The sequence below is a fragment of the Echeneis naucrates genome, chromosome 5 (genome assembly GCF_900963305.1).
Source record: "Echeneis naucrates chromosome 5, fEcheNa1.1, whole genome shotgun sequence".
NCBI classification, from domain to species: Eukaryota; Metazoa; Chordata; class Actinopteri; order Carangiformes; family Echeneidae; genus Echeneis; species Echeneis naucrates.
In genome coordinates, this window is record NC_042515.1 from 14,926,492 (window position 1) to 14,943,599 (window position 17,108).

Here is a 17,108-nt window from a genome sequence, read left to right on the forward strand (position 1 = left end):
CAGCAGAAGTTGGACTGTCTTCAACTCGCTGGCCAGTGTTTGCTGCAAGTTGATGACTATGTGAGGTTTTTATAGATTTATTTATTCCATGGAGGTCTCAGTTTGACGATGACACCTGTTCTCCCTGTGTAGTGGCTGGCATCAGTTGAGGGAAAGATAAACTTTGGTGTTGAATTGTTTGGACACCAGGGCATGACCAGTTTGTTTAAAAAGGAGTAAAAACTTAAGACAGAAAGGTCTCTAAGACTGTATAAATTGCACAACATACTGTCAACTTTATGGCTAATAAAATTTCAAAGGGACCAAAGTCTATTAATACAGGGACAAAATTTCCCCAGGACCTCAGGAATCTCACTCCTTCCACCCTCCTTCCCCTATTCCCACGCTCCCGTGTACCAGTCCCTGCAGCCGCTCTGGTCTTTTGGCATTTGGGAATATGTTGCTTTGGAATTTAATGCATGCTTTCACCAAAAATACAACACTGTGAAGTTTGGAGAATGGATGCACAACAGCTTTAACATAAGTCAGGGAGCACCGGGTGTGCAAGAATATATTTTGTCCCCTGCCTTTTCTGCCAGTTTCCAGAGCTGAGCTCTTGATGACTTCTCTAAAGGATTTTAGAGTGAGATCGAGTTAGGTGCACCATGGCTCATGCTGCGGGTATGAAGAGGGGGGTGGAGGGAAGAAGAGAGTGAGTCCACAGGGAGCAACAAGCAGCCCAGTCCTATCCTAAAGGGACAGAAATCATGGAAGGGTTTTATAGGTACAATTAAAAAGACCTGAAACAGATGTTACGTTTCACTAATAAAGGAAATAATTACTTCGCACCAGTAATTAAGCCCTGTGTAGGGACATGAGTAAGGAGGAGGAGGAGGAGGAGGAGGGGAGTGAAAAGATAAAATGGAGATCATTGAGGGGATTATTGCTGATGGATGCATTCAGGCTTTGTGTGGTCGTGTGCGAGGAGCTGCTGAGGATCAGTGTATGGAAGAGTCCATTAAATCTAAGAAGCGTTTAAGCAAAGGAAATGCTGCATGGGCATAATGTTGGATCCCATGAGGGAGCTACTGTGTCGGAAAGAAGCACAATTAACAGTGGATTAGCTCATAATTATCTACATGAAAATTTAATTAGCCTCTTTTCTGCGGCAAAGGAGAGCAGCTCCTTGATGTATTTATCACCTGTGGTTGTATTTCTGCCTTACCCACATCACCCCAGGAAGTTCATTATGAAAATGCACACTTGATGTGATTTCTTTAGGGAAAGAGCAGTTTGGTTCATATAATGCACAGCACAGATGGATAACAAGAGGCTCAAAAATGGAATAGCAAATAGTTTTGCTTTGCCCAGAAAGAGGGAGGTTTGGCATAACATGGCCACCCTGACTTTGTCTTAAGAGAAAACTTTTGGCTCAGGCTTTGACAGGTTTGGGAGATTTCGGGTGATTTTATGTAGTAGCTGACTGTTTTCAACAGAAGCAACAAAAACACTGCTTATTTAAGGAAGTGAAACTAAAAGTGGATGGCTTGTGTGTGAGAGAGTTTGTGCGTGTGTGTGTCTAAGAATAGTGTGTGTTGGTGTATACAAAAGCAATACGATTTAAGGACACAATAATAAATCAATGAAATGTATTTGGCAGGATTTGAAATATTGTTTTGCATACAGGCAGGGTATATGGTAACACATTGTTAGTTCACACATGATCTGAAAACTGTATCAAATAACATAAATAAAGTGTGAAACTGAATGAGAAAAAGTCATTTAGAATGAAATGACCTTAAAATAGTAAACAAAGTGAAACTCAAGCAAAGAAATGTTTAAGTTGTAGGTGATTATCGTTATCTAACATCTTACTCTATACATGTTATTACACTAACTCTAACCCAAACCCTCTGGGAACAGGTTACATGAGGATTTATTGTGTTTCCTGAGGCAGATTATGGAGAGGATGGAGGAGAGAATTATTAGTTTTGGTTGTATTCGTATTGGCTGTGGGAAGTTCAAGCTCATTATAACCCTTGGTGAAGGGTTAAGGGAGCGTTGTCAGAGGATAACAGGTTTAAATATGTAGGCTAGCTTACAGTTAGCCCGAGCTAAATGCTTAAGCCTTAAATCCTGCATGTAAAGTATCAAATGTCATGTACAACATCTGTGTGGGATGGGGTCAAAACTCAATTTCCAGTGGTGGGACGTGCAGCAAGCAAAAGTGGCTGTGTTAGCGCAAGGACAAAGTTACTGCTCCTCCGCAACAGACTGAGGCAGCCTGGAGCATGAAGAAATTAAAAGCAGTGTTTAGACAAATAATCTCTTATTATTTTAATATATTGTTATGATCATCTGTTATGTTATTAAACATTTCACAAATGTCAACAAGGAAACCAAAGGTTTTGTGGCTAAAAAATAAGTTAAACAAGTGGTCGAGGTGATTCGGTGTACAGTACAACAAATTGTTGTAAGACAAAAGGTGACATTTCATTAGCTATGTTGATTATTTGAAATAATATCCACTGAAATGCGAGGCATTGTAAGGCACTGTTATGGCAGGCTCTGTGCAATTTGTTAATGACTTCAGATACTAATGGACGGTTATATAAATCCATGGAGCTGCTGTCAGGTGCTCCGATGGTCTGTGCAGAGTTGGACCTTGTTCCTCATCCAGTTTATCCTATAAATGTAGAACTGTTTATGAAGTATGATGTACGTTTCTGTGCATGGTTCTGTGTGCATGTTGTATACTGTACAATGTTAAAAATACCAGTTACCATGTCTCATTGGAGAGAACATGGTCAATATGTATTACTAGTACTGTACAGTATGTATGAGGGCACTTGTAGCCTGGGATTTTTTTGAAACAGCTTCAGTTCCACAATTTTATATAAATCAGAACAATCTCTTATAATTACCATGAACTTTCACTTGGGGTTTGCAGGGGCTTACTAATAATGAAATCCACTGCAGATGTCGCCTCAGGAAACTAAAGCCTTTAATAACAAAGAAGTTGATTTATGAACACAAAAAAAAAATGCACATCTTATGCCATGAAAACAGCTGAAAAGGCGAATAAACTCTCCAAGCTGTCTTTTAATTTTTCTAATTAACTTTACTTTTGTGATCTGTGCTGTGTAAAAGCTTTCACAGTGTTTTGCTTCCATTCCCCAGCTCACTTGTGGACTTCTTTCCAGACATGACTGTGGATGTTGAGGACTTTTGAAAAATGGCAGCTAAAGACTTTAATGTATTTCAAAGAACAATACGTATATATAACAAGTTACAGAACATACTGTTTAAAATGGTCCCAAGACTAGCTGTGAGCATGGTTACAGCTGTTAGTGGGATTTTGAATTTAAAAATATTTTCAGGGCAAGTAAGATTGTAGAGTCAAGCTGCGTCAAGTATGGCAATAGACAATATCTAAACTTGACCACCGTGGAGTTTATCAGCCTTAAAGTGAAATTAGCTCATAAGTAAACTGAACTTTACTTCAGTTTCTGCTGCAGAGTGAACTTGTTTGTTCATGATTGGAATTTTTACATTGCTATGCTTCTTACACGAATGAATGTGAAACTGGTCTATAGTAGCGTAGTAGTGTTAATACTGCCATTCACTTATCCAGAGCTGGAGATATATAACATATTATCATCAAATTGAGTGAGTCATGGGTAGTCTGCTTTTCAAGGATTTGTTTCTATATCTGAGTATTTAGTTTGTTTGTTTGTTTGGTTTTTTTTTGGGGGAGGAGGGAGCTGATGTGCGCAACATAAAGAAAAGAAATTGAATTCACGCAGCATTTGAAAAATATAATGTCACTTGGACTGTAGTAGTTAAAATTTAGTGGGCCAGAGCTTTTTTCCAAACACTACTGTCAGTTTTGTGTATGATGGCTTTCAACTTTAATAGATTCAGACTTCATTTACAGTAATAAAGAAAGAACCAAATGGCAATGCTGAATCCTCCATCCAATAATAAAAAAATGTAAAAGAAGTTATATTCATTTACACTGCGACTAAAGCCTTTCACTGGTAGCAGCACTTCAATCAGAATCTTCTTCCTACTTGTCTTGTTTAGATAAAGACATAGGTAGTTTTTGGCTTTAACTTATAGAAGCGGGGCAGCACGTTGTCTTCTGAGATTAACGTCTTGCATGTATGTGTGGATGCACACAAACACAAGTGGAGAGACCCCAGCACATTTCCTGCTGCCCAGCTGTCCACCTTATTGCAGTTCACTGCACGCTCACTCTTTTCATCCTATGTATCCGTCTTGCTTGAGATGTCCCACAGACGTTGCCCATATAATACAAACATATATAACCCTAAACGCTAAAAGCAATGGCCATTGAGTCTGTTTGCTGATGTCAGTTTAGAGCTTGTGCGTGTTGTGTGTTGATGTGCAGTTGCATGTTTCCGTGTGTGTGTGTGTGTGTGTGCTCACTGAGCTAGAACAGGGAGCATTAGGAGGTGTCCTTTGTTGCTCCTGGGGGGCTCCTGAGCTCGGTCCTAATAGGAGTCTTGTGCCTGCCGTTGTCCCAGGGGAGAGCTTCTGAATGAGGGGGTCTAACTTCACCCCCCCACCCTCCCCAGTCCATCCCCAGCTCGAGCCTGGCCTCCCCCACCACCCTCTCCTTTCCCTGGGGACTGGCTGAGAGACAAAGAGGGAGTGGGGCTGGGGTGGGATGGGATGTTTGAGGGGGTGCACTGTGGCCCCTGTCTTATTAGAAGGGTCGTGAACGTGTCACGATGATTAATATGCCGAGGTGCGTGGGGATACCCTAGAGTCACATTTATTCAACACGAAGGCTCCCAAACACACACTCACCACAAAATGGCACATTTGCATTTCCCATTAAGAAAAGAAAATATAGATATATATGCAAATGAAACTCCTATCTAGGTTTATACCATTATGCATTATCCATTTGGACATTAACAATAGATGTCCATTTCTGTCCCCACCCCACTTCAGCTGCATGTATTTCACCTGGTTGGCATATGTTACTACACATGTATTCAATGCACTCCCGCCTGCCTTTCAGCACTTTGGATAAAGTGAACTTTAATTAATCCTTTTTTTAACTGGCCATTTTTACAGTTAACAACATCTGCCTTAAACTATAATTAAGTAATAAAATCCCGTTAGACTATTTGACATTTGTCAAATTCAACACCCAGTCATTTTTGGTTTGTTTGTGTTTTGTTTTTTTTGTTTGTTTGTTTGTTTGTTTGGTTTTTTTTTGTTTTTTTGGTTTTTTGGTTTTTTTTTGAGTGCCTGATATTTGACAAAAAAAAATGCATTAACATTTTGTATTTTTTGTGAGGATTTAGATTAGGGATTTAGAGATGAGTCATTCTTTATTTCTTACGTTGGTAGTTTAAGGAAAGGGAAAGCAGCATATAGAGCAGAGTCCTTGTGAAGACAAGTAGAAACCTCTGTGAACTTTCTCAGTTGCACGTGCACTTTTTCTCATCAAGCACCGTGAAAATTGCAGATAAATACATACATCCATTTATTTAACAGAGATTCTGAATATTCTACTATATCTCTTTTTACCACATAGTATAACATCTAGGCCCAGTCACTGGTACCACATGTTACCTATTCACTATATAACTACTTTAACTTCCCCTCTCCATCTGTTTTCAACTGTTTTATTAAAAGCATTAACTTCTAAATAGCCCACAGTTGTATTAAAATGGACAGATGGCATGGTGAATAAACCCTTATATTCTATATGTCTCCCTCTCCATGCATGCATAGGAGGCTGTAGGCTAACTATGGGAAACAGGTACCCAGGGAGTCCACCAGATGTTTGATAGGCTCACCTGCAGCCCTGCTGCGTGCTGGCAGTAAAATTTGTGTGCTGCATATGCTGCAATTATACCATAGGGAAATAAGCTGCAGTGATAATGAATTAGGCTTGAAACATGGAGAGGAAAAGCAAACAAGCCTTTTTCCACTGTTTACAGTTTGCTTGGTTCTGACTCGTTTTTTACTTCTTTCTGTATAGTAATTAGTTTCTTTATTATCTGGCTGAGGACAGAGGTGTTATTGCTCCAGTTGGTGGTGCTGAGCTCCTAACACAGGTTTGAAGTCAGCGTGCTAAAACAATGACCTATAATTAAGCAAACTGTTCAGGAAATTAAGCTATAAAAACACTCCTGCAGTTGCAGTAAAATTATGAGCTCTTTCAACGTTAATGTGTTATGGCAGCAAGAGTGTAGTTAACCACGGTAGAAGGATTAAATGTCCTATTGGTTTTCTGATCTTTACAAGCTGGCCTTGCTCATTTGGCACAAGTGGAGCGTGCTGCGAAAATGTGGAGTGTAATTAAGGCATTCGTCCTCATTGGTTAGCTGCTCACTTGTGCACTTACAGGATCTATAAAGGCACAAATTGATTTTGCCTATCAATGCAGTCATTGTTTAACATGACATAGCTCATATGTTGTGCATGTGTGTTTAATAACTGGGGATCATGGAACATGGGCCTTGCTTCTCAGATTACTACCGCTCAAGATAGGCCTCTGCCCGGGAAACTGAACCATTTCAGCTATGCAGCGTTGGGTGGAATGTTTCCTTTTTCCACAAACTCAACAAAAGCGGTGGATTTTGCAAAGGAAGGGCTGTTGTGGGTCTCTCCCTATTCGTAGTGATTAAAAACAAGCAAAAAAAGAAGTAGTAATCACAAGTAAACCTCAAGTAAACTGCAGAATCATTCATTACCAGTTTTGTGCTGATGAGCAAACACAACACCACCCACGTTAATTGCTGTGACCCTTGGAACCAGCCAAAAAGGAACATTGACATATTGTTTGTCCAGCGTGAGACACTATAATTTACACTCACTAATGACTGTCCCTGAAAATACAGGCTGAAGGACCACGTCTGTCCCTGGGTTGGCCCTTATTCAATGTTCAATGTTCGCCCTGGACTCTTCTAATGGATAGTCCATCTGTACCTCAGTGAATTCATATCCCTCAATGCATGACCATAATTCAATTACAACACTTGTTTAGTGTTAAAAGGAAGAAGAAGAAGAAGAAGAACAGCCCTGTGCAGTGTTCCCTACTGGTCAACTGTGGTTTGATAAACAATCCTCCATTGGCTGGAGATTCTCCACCCTAATCAAAACAAAAACAAACTGTGGCTGATTGTATTGTTGTGTCTCAGAGATTTCAAATGATTCTCTGTTGAAAAGGCGTGTTGCGAAGAAAGACATATTACCATTGCCATAAGGTCGACCTTGACCTTCAAACTCAATCTGGCTATTAGGGGCTGCCCCTCCCCAGCACCCGTGAGATGTAAAGAGGCTGACAGTTTTGACCCCTGATCCCATTTCTTAACTAGGCTGAGGTGCCAAATAACCTTTTGACCCAGGAAGCATTTGCAGGTTGCCTGAGCAACCTCAGATTTAGCAGTGATTGACAGGTCCATGCCATTTTTTCTTTTTCTCTGTCTCTGTCTTATTTTCTTAAATGGTGTCGCAATAACACTCCTCTTCAACATAAATCAGAAAGACGGACTCTTTGCTAAAATCTAGAGTTGCTACATTTCAAATGTACTCTCAGGAAATGGTGAAATTGAATATTCTATTGTATTATCTCTCAATTTATTATGCCAGATAGATGTAGAATAAATTTCCCTAAATAAATGAACGCTTTACATGGAAATGAATGGATGAATGCAATGGATGGATGTCATTAGATCAGATGGAGGTATATGTTAATGAACCATGTGCAGATTTGACATGTGGTGCAAATCACAGAAACACCAGAGCTGAGGATCATGACAGGAATAAATCTGCCTATTTTAGGAGACTCCTTGTGTTCAACGACGTTACCCATAATCCACTGGTCAAATATGTTTGCAAGAGGGGAGAGCCATTAAAAAACTTGAGGTGCTTTAATTTTGCTAGTTGTGGTGTCGATGTAGACCATTTCATTACAGCTGACCCAGGGGAATCTAAGGTTACCATCTGGCCACTGGCCACCATTGCTGATTCTTGTTTTAATATGCAAATGTATCTTTTTTCCCAACCTTGATGTAATCACAAATGTAACCTGACTGAATGGCCCAAAAAACAGGACCATGTGCACATAACCATCATCTCTCATCCATATAGATGTCGGACAGCAGTCACTTTACCAAAATCACGGAAATACTTATTTAGTAAATGTCTTCTGGTTTTGAGTGCACTTTCTTCTTATTCAAGCGCAAGTAATGTTTTAACTTTCTGTATGATTCACCAAAAGTAGTAACATTTATAAAGCTATATATATCCCATGCATTGACAGTGTATGTGAAAATTCCCAGATTAAATGTAAACTACGGACATTTTAGAGCCATAAACTGTGATCAAAACTCCTTAATTCATCAGCGTCAGTGACATGTGGAGCTGGGTTTGTCTTTGATCTGTGTGCTAAACACACACACATCTTGTCAGGCTGCTGAGTCCAGAAAACTGCAGCTGTGCTCTTTGCCTCCCAAGGACCCCCAACACCGTCCAGAGCTCCCTTTAAAAATTCTTCTTTTAATCATATAAGTAAAGGTATACTTTCGGTTATTGTGTATTTCTGGTGCGTTGGAAACCACTGATCTGTTTCCAGTGGTTTGTTTGGAGTGAATGATGCAGATGTCGCTGCTGAACCGTCACCATGACAGAAACAGAAAGGGGGAACTAAAATTAATCTTGTGTTAGTATAAAAGGACCTTTGAAGAATTTCTACTTTAATTGTGCACTAGCAGCTGGAGTGAGGGGATTTTTAAGGCCATGTAGAGTGAATGCCTACAGTATGATGCATCTACAGTACAAGTATAAACGTTCTCTGTGCTTTGTCCACAGCGGAGCCTCTGGTGCAGGTGAACGGGAAGCCGAGTTGCTGCTTCTTCAAGTTCAGCCCCAAACTGATGTTCACCAAGGTGCTGAAGGCTCAGCTGTGGGTTTACCTACGACCGCTGCAGCAGACCTCCACCGTCTACCTGCAGATCCTACGACTGAAGCCCGTCACAGAGCAGGGCAGTCGCCACATCCGTATCCGCTCCCTCAAGATAGAGCTCAACTCCAGAGTCGGACACTGGCAAAGCATTGACTTTAAGCACGTGTTGCAGAACTGGTTCAAACAGCCACACACCAACTGGGGAATCGACATCAATGCCTTTGATGAGAGCGGCAATGACCTGGCAGTTACCTCACTGCGACCTGGGGAGGAGGGGCTGGTAAGGACCCTCAGACCTGTCCTTGGGAAAGGGGGGGTAATCACTTCCATCACATCTCACATTTTATCATTTTATGCAATTCATATTACAAACAGAAGAGGGAAGCTAAAAATCATGACAATGAAAAAAAATATTTGAAGGGAAATGTGTGCCTGTATGTCTAACTGAACGAAGATAAGAACAGTTTAACATAGTTCTGGGGACAAAAAAAGATGACTGATATAATTCTGCAAGTTACATCTTTTTCTATTGGCACATCATTCCTGAACAGTGACATTTGTCTTGCCTCTATAGTTATGCATGTTTGAAAAAGGTTTTTAGAAAAGTCTCAACTTGTTTTAAAACCGTGCTGAGGTTTTTCCCCCGATGCTCAGGAAAGTCAACTTGCTTTCCATCAGTTGGCTTACACCAAGGGAAGCATCACAATAGACATTATGAACAGAATTGTTCATATTAAGCAGATTTTACACATCTGCAGGTCATTTCTCATGCTTAAGTAAAGGGAATGTAAAAAAAAAGTTCCTGTACAATAGGAATAAAGGCATGGCCAAAGATTTAATAGATGACAAAAGGGTCTAACATCAATCTCTAACATCAACATTATAAATACTAAAAAATACAAAGGTAAATCATTGGATGTGCTCTATATTTGTGAGCCATATTATACACCACTGACCTGCAGGTAAGAGTGACACAAAGTTAGCACATGGTTTTAATGATACTGCTTTATTTTACCCATTTAAATCACAAAATCTCACTGTAAATAGAACCACTTCACTCTATCTTTTGCTCTTTTGTTATTTCTTCACTTAAAGACACTAATTGTATATTCACATGCAGTCATATGAGCCTAAAAGCAGATCTTAGCAAAGGGTGACTGTTGAAGGTTCAACTCATTATTGCACCATTTCCCAAAATTCTGGGTAAACACCATCCTCAAAATTCAAATATTTAGATTGTTGTTATTCTTTTAAGAAGGCAGTTCACCTATAAGACAAAAAGGGAATGTTGTGCATTCTGCATTGCCTAATGTAGTGCATAAACTTAAAGTTTAGAAACCAGTCATGTATAGAAACACAACACTCGTTTCCCCTGAAATGTTGTTACCATAAAACCATATCCAGTGCCAATTCTATATTTAGTTCCCCCCAGAGCAAACACAGCTGCTTTGTTTGGATCAGCTTTCATCATTTGGTCATCCCCAAATCCCATCTTCCAACTTACTTCGACTAACAGCAAAGTAGGTTTTAGATGTGCAATATGCTATTTCTCTGAAATTTGCGCATTCTCTACTTTTTATCAGCTGCAGATGAGATCAGATTAAAGTTACAAATATTGACTTGATCACTAATGTGTTGAATATAAAGGCTAGAAGTTTTAACCTCAGCCTGCAGTACATTCAGTCGCATGTTGAAAGTATGTCTCTGGGCTTTAAAACTTGAGAACACTACACAGCCTATATGACCTGACTTGCCTTGATTTACATATTTTGTTCAATTCAGTCTCTCTCTTTTTTTTTTTTTTTTAATAAGACCTGTACTTTTGTTTAATGTAACGGACAAGGCAGGCCAGATGAAGTCAAGCTTCAAAGTCTCAAAGCAAACCCATTTGTGAACTATTAATCTAGTTAACATACATCAATTTCGAATTATGTAGGCCAGTCATCCCAGTTAAGCAATACCAAATATTTACCAAGTGGTCATTTGGGTCATATCTTCACAACACATATCAGAGGTCAGCTCTAGTGTCTTGGCCAATAAATTGCTGCCCTCTGAGCACACAGTGTGCAATGTTATTCTTCAGCAAAAAAAAAAGGAAAGGATCAAAAACATAGGCAAGTGTACAAAAATAAAACAAAACACAACAAGCAAGGAAAGAGTGAGAGCCTGCTTCTCCCTGATCATCTGGGCCTTTTTTTCTCCAACAAAGGCCCTAAAGGCCAAGCTGACATGGTCTCACCCCGACGGCCTTTCAGCTTATTTCCTCTTTTGAATGCGTCACAAAAAACTGTGCTCAAGCCCAGCTGGAATCACTGTGGAGATAGGAAGGCTTTGTAAAACAAACATCATGGAGTAAAATATTTGATCCACTGGCTTTGCCCAGAGGTCAAGGTTATGTGATCCTGCAGATGACCTCCTGGGTCATGGATCCAACCAAGCATTACAGACTCAGCCATGAGGGTTAGAGGGGTTTCTGCCAGTGCTCTTTGAATCAATGCTGAAGTGGCACATTGTCCTCTTACTGCAATATTGGCAAAAGAATCCATATAGTTTTGTGAAATATCTGATTAGTGGGTGCTGAAAGTGATGCGGTTTAATCTTTTGGCTTTGTCAACTCGCATCATTACAAATGCAAGGCCAGGTCACAGTATCGAACCTTTTCTTTTACCTTTTTCTTTATCAGGTTGTATTGACTGAGGAGCTGATGGACTTTGGACAAATTGAAGTGAAAAAATAACCAGACTTTGTTGAAGAAATTGGGTCATGGCAGCTGAGCAAGGCTCAGCTGTAAAGTGGTTTACTTTACTCTGGCCACAGAAGTAATTTGGTGATTTTAAAATTGATTACTTCTTTGTGTTTCAGACAGATCCATTTAAAATTTCTGATGTGATCAAAGTGCAGTAAGATTTGTTGCTAAAATCTACCTAGATGGCAGTCTGAATAACTAGTTGATCTTTATAATGATAGTTGATTATATCCAACTACATTTTGGGACAGATTGATATTGGCCTTGGTGTATCCGGAGTATCCACATCATGAATATCATCGTAAATATCACATCTCTCATCTCAATGTCTGACATAAATATCAGACAATGCATAGCAAACCGAATGAGGGCCGAACAGAAGAAACATCAGTGTCCTGAACATTAAAACACACAGAGGATCAGTCAGATATTATCTTGGTTTTCGTACAAAACGCCTCAGCCCGCACCATCCAAAAATAAAGTTCGACTTACCGGCACCTCTAAAGTTTGCAAATTTACGTGCAATATTTCATTTTTGTGCAATTTGTATGAAAGCATTTTTACTTTTCTAGATTTTTTATATTACAGTTACACAATGTAACTTGTTGAACAACAGCTGAGAGCAGCGACTTCACAGAGTCCCATCCTCACAATGAGGTGGAGAAATGGAGACGCTGTACAAATGTGTTTGTGCCACTGGATGGACTTTTGTTACACTACAAAACCCTAAAATGCTTTTCAATCTGTACATGGATTAAACAAACAAGTGACTCCATGGCCATCAGCTTTATAGGTGCACACAGGTCAGGTTCATCTTCAGCTAGGTCATTAACTTCCTACCTGTGCTCCATAATCAGCGCACAGACATATATTACATAAACATCTTTTCCAGCCAATACATTTTCTTATTTCTTCTAAGCTTTCTCTACATGCGGTAAACAACCCATAAACCCACAACTACTCTTGTGTTTTCCCAAATTATATTGAGGCCAGTTTCATTCCATTTTAACAGTGATTTCTACGGAAGGAGGGAATTGGTCATTTGACAGTATTTTCTACAGCTGAAATGTCAGCCATGTCTTTGCTGTTGTTCTCTTATAACCACCTCTTTCTCTCTCTACCTCCCGTCCTCCCCCCTGATTCCAGCAGCCGTTCCTGGAAGTGAAGGTTCTGGAGACGACCAAACGTTCTCGGAGAAACCTGGGCCTGGACTGCGACGAGCACTCCACGGAGTCTCGCTGCTGTCGCTACCCTCTGACGGTTGATTTTGAGGCGTTCGGCTGGGACTGGATCATTGCTCCCAAACGCTACAAAGCCAACTACTGCTCCGGCCAGTGCGAGTATATGTTCATGCAGAAGTACCCGCACACCCACCTGGTGCAGCACGCCAACCCCCGAGGCTCTGCAGGACCCTGCTGTACCCCGACTAAGATGTCCCCCATTAACATGCTCTACTTCAATGATAAGCAGCAGATCATCCACGGCAAGATCCCGGGGATGGTGGTGGATAGATGTGGCTGCTCTTAGGCTGCAGGGGACACACACACACTTGTGTAAAGCCATCATTGTATTGAACCACCCAAAACCCTTACGGAGCTCTCCCCTGGCACCAGATTTCATGTTCGCTCAGCTACAAAAATATCCCACTGGGTTTCCATTTTTCCAGTAATTAAATTGATTCTAACTGTAAAAAAAAAATTTAAGTAAAATATGAATCAAAAAAGGGACTAAGTGATGGAGAAACAGTACATTATGAATGATTTAAAGAGGTTGAACTTGTGGAGCAGCTTCAGAAAATGGTAAATGAGACAAAACTATGTTATAGAGTATGTGTTAGTTATGTGGGGTTTTTTTAAGATTTTGTTTGTTTATTTGTTTGTTTGTCTGTCTGTTATAATGGCATCTTTGTTAAATGTCCAGTCAGTGGATTGAGATTACAGGAGACTAAAAGCATTTACAATATTTTTAAAGTAATTCAAGTCCTAAGGTGAGCCGGAAATACTGAATTTCCGAGATATGCTTTCTTAACAGTGAGATTTGATCCACAAAAATTATCTGAATTATTTTGCAACACATCACTTTAATGAAAAGATCAAATCCATGCTATTGTGAGGAAAGTTTACCATTTGAAATACCCGTCGTGAAAATCCAAAATCTTGTTTACAGATGTTTAGACGTATCCTCCACAGATGTGACATGTTGAGGAGATCCAAAACCAAACCTATGCCCTCTATTAATGTATAACACCCCAGTGTGACATTCTCGAGTATCTACGAAACCTTTTCACAGCTACTTTGATCTTTTTTTATTTGTAGTCTTGTAAAATTCAAAAAGGAGAAGGGAGACAAGTTGTTATAGTTCTTATTAACTGTCTTTCAAAGTGAATCCATCAAGTTAGTATAGCAAATTCTGACACTCCGGAAAAGTAGATAATACAGACTTAGGTTTGATTTGCACAGTTAAGTCAGATACACAGCTGTAATATAGATGCACTCTAAAGTCTTTCGGCACCGTCTGGGAGAGGAGGAAGAGGAGGAGGGGGCGAAGGTGGGCAAGTCCTGCAGGATGACAAATACCTGGCAGTTTTTCTTTCTTCTGTGTAACAAAGGAAAATAGACTCTAACACCTTCAGTTCTTGCAATGAATGTTTCAAACATAGAAGTAAATGCACTGTTTCATAAATTGAAGAGGCCTGGGATAAAATACAGAAGGATATCAGCATGCTCTAATTCTCAAACTGAAGCTCAAACACCGCTGTAACCTGAGTGAGTTGTTGAGCTGAGAAAAGGAAAAAATCATAGTTACAGTATTGACTAGAAGTTTACACAGCCACTTTTACAGTAGCTCTCAACTGTGCTGAAAATACACTTTAGTGCTAGCTCAGTCACGTTTTCTCTGGTTTTCACAAAGGACAATAACGCTAAATCTTTTACCTGCAGCACTGTACTAATCGCAGCTTTTGTAAATCACTATAAGCCAGAAACATACAAAAACGTTGAGAATGTAAGTGAATCGCTGATTGAAGCGATACATTTAAAGGACATGTTTTCACTGTGAGATGTCCCCACTCTGCTTCAACCTCGACTGTATCATCATCGTTATGGAGAAAATATTGTTAGTGCTTGAACACAGAGTAGATTAGTATGCTTGAAGTCTGTCTTTGTCTCCTGGATGTCAAAGCAAAGATATCCTTTTGTTGTAAACGAAAGCACTATGCTGTTGGATAAAGGAAGAGCCTTCTGACATTATATATAAATGATATATGTATATATTAAAAAAGGGGTACAAAAACCTTTTTTTGGGGCACTCTACCTTACCAACAATAAATTTTGCACTATGGGACGTTCATGGCGTGAGGAGGTAAAGTGTTGTTTGTGTTTTACCAAGCACAAGAGCTTGTACAGTATAGGATAAAAAAAAAAAAAAACTATTCAAGCTTCTGGTGATAAACCATAAACTAGAGAGGTTATCACTTCTTTTTGATACATCACGCTTTCCTGACTTTTGTCTGAAGCGGGGGCCTGTCCATACACTCACACTCTTCTATCCAATCTGGAACCTGGACATACTGAACCAGTGGCCTAAAAGGCCTCCGTGCCCACTTTGGGTTATAAGTCATGTGTGTAAGAAGTGTCTGGATCAACAAACATAGAATGCTTTAACTGGAAATGGCCCGCCCACCAACTTTAATCTGTTACCATGTTAGAGAGACTACGTTCTTTTGACTTAAACAATGTGTTGATTGTCTTGCATAGACATATTTTTGCCTTTGTGTGTATTTTAAGTGAAAGGAACCCCTGTCAGGATGGGGAAAAGTATCCAGGGATTGTTAGCCAAAGTAGAGGATGACATGTTGTGTGCTGTAACTTTTGTGATCGCAGGAATATGCTAGAACATTTCAAAGGGAGAAGAAAGCTGGTTTAGGGGCAGTGGTTGGAAATAATTCAACTGGTCAATTTTCTATTTATTAATATTAATTTTAATGCATTTCAAAGTCTTTCTACCTCACTATAGCCTCCTAAAAACCTTGCTTTTTTTAATTTGTCATTGACTAATCTGTGCAGACATTTAACCCACAATACCCTCCACCCCCACAATCCCACACCCCAACACCCCCCCCAAAATATGTAGACTAAAACCACAGGGTCCCCTTGCTCTCAGGTTCAGATTGAGTTATTGACAGAGTGACTGATGCTAGCAGCTCTGGTAATATGTGGTCAAAAGAAATAATTAGCTGTACCCGCTTCTACAGCTTAACAATAGTTAAAGCTGTAGAGACTTTGCATTTTGAATTTTAGTGTTTGTATACTGGTATGTGTGAGAGTGTTTTCATATAAATATATGAGAGTAATAAATCTCTATGTAAATACCTACCCAAATGTTGACATTAATGATGTTTGGACAGGTTCACCGCTTCTAATGTTTTTCTCACTTTCCCCCTTCATTCCTATGTTCTTTGTGTAGCTGAAGAAAATCACCCCAACTTTGTAGTTAAATGGTTGTGCATATGAATAACTGTCAATTGTTATTTTTGCCTTTTGTTGTTTATTTACTGTCATTTTTCTTTTGTACAATAAATCATTTATTTAGCTTATGCAATTTGTTTTTTCTTTCTTACAGATTCTGGTGTTATGAGCCTCCCTGAACTGTAATCTAACCGCAGTGCATACTGTAGACAGATCGTTAGGCCAGAAAAAAGGACTCAGTAATGTCAGTCAAAGCAACAACAATATCTGTTTCCATCAGACTAACAAAACTGGAGCAGTAAAAGTTGTGAATATTGAATTAACTGAAAAGTTGTTTTATTTATCAAGAATTGTGACATGCAGAGACTCCTGAAGTTGAGCTGCAAACGATCCATCTATTGTCAAACGAAGGGCATGTTTCTCCGACACGTTTGAAGCGACCATCGAACTTGGACAGCTTGTGTCACAAATAGTCCTCTAGAGCAGCCGTCAAAAGAATGAGAGAGCGCTTTAACATGTAAATCAGCTTCTGGAAAAGGGTCCAAATGTACACAGTTACAATGTTAATACTAAAGGAAAAAGTGGATTATTATTACCTCGTCTTGGTTATCATGTTATAGTTATAATAAGCTAAGTTTGAACATAAATAAGCTGGAGACTTCAGCACTGGGTGGAGTCTCAGTATGTGGAATATCAGATTATGCTTTTTTGTTGTTGTTTTTTGTTACCAGCACTTCATAAATTCAAAATCAGTGTTGTTATAATGTCTTCAAGTGGAGATTTACAGATCACTTAATCATTACAGGTTGGCCTACAACCAAATGGCATCCTGCATTCAGAATAGTTGTTTACATCTGCTTACTTCCAAGAGTAACTCTTGTATAGATAATTGAAGGTTAGCATGCTGACATACACTTGTTTAGATAAATGCTCCTTAGCATTATGTGAATTGAACTTCACCAAA

At 39.5% G+C, this 17,108-nt stretch overlaps 1 protein-coding gene across 2 annotated transcripts in view; it reads left to right on the forward strand.

The window, feature by feature from the left end:
- LOC115044001 (growth/differentiation factor 11-like) overlaps positions 1–16,241 on the forward strand; it is a 23,736-nt gene extending 7,495 nt beyond the window's left edge. Inside the window, exons 3-4 of one of the 2 annotated variants that reach the window (XM_029502817.1) lie at positions 8,839–9,212; positions 12,825–16,241. In XM_029502817.1, coding sequence (XP_029358677.1) covers positions 8,839–9,212; positions 12,825–13,205 — 755 coding nt within the window. In that variant the 3' untranslated portion in view covers positions 13,206–16,241. The remainder of the gene's footprint in view (positions 1–8,838; positions 9,213–12,824) is intronic. The other variant, XM_029502818.1, reaches the window with a different exon arrangement.
- The last annotated feature ends 867 nt before the right edge of the window (positions 16,242–17,108 follow it).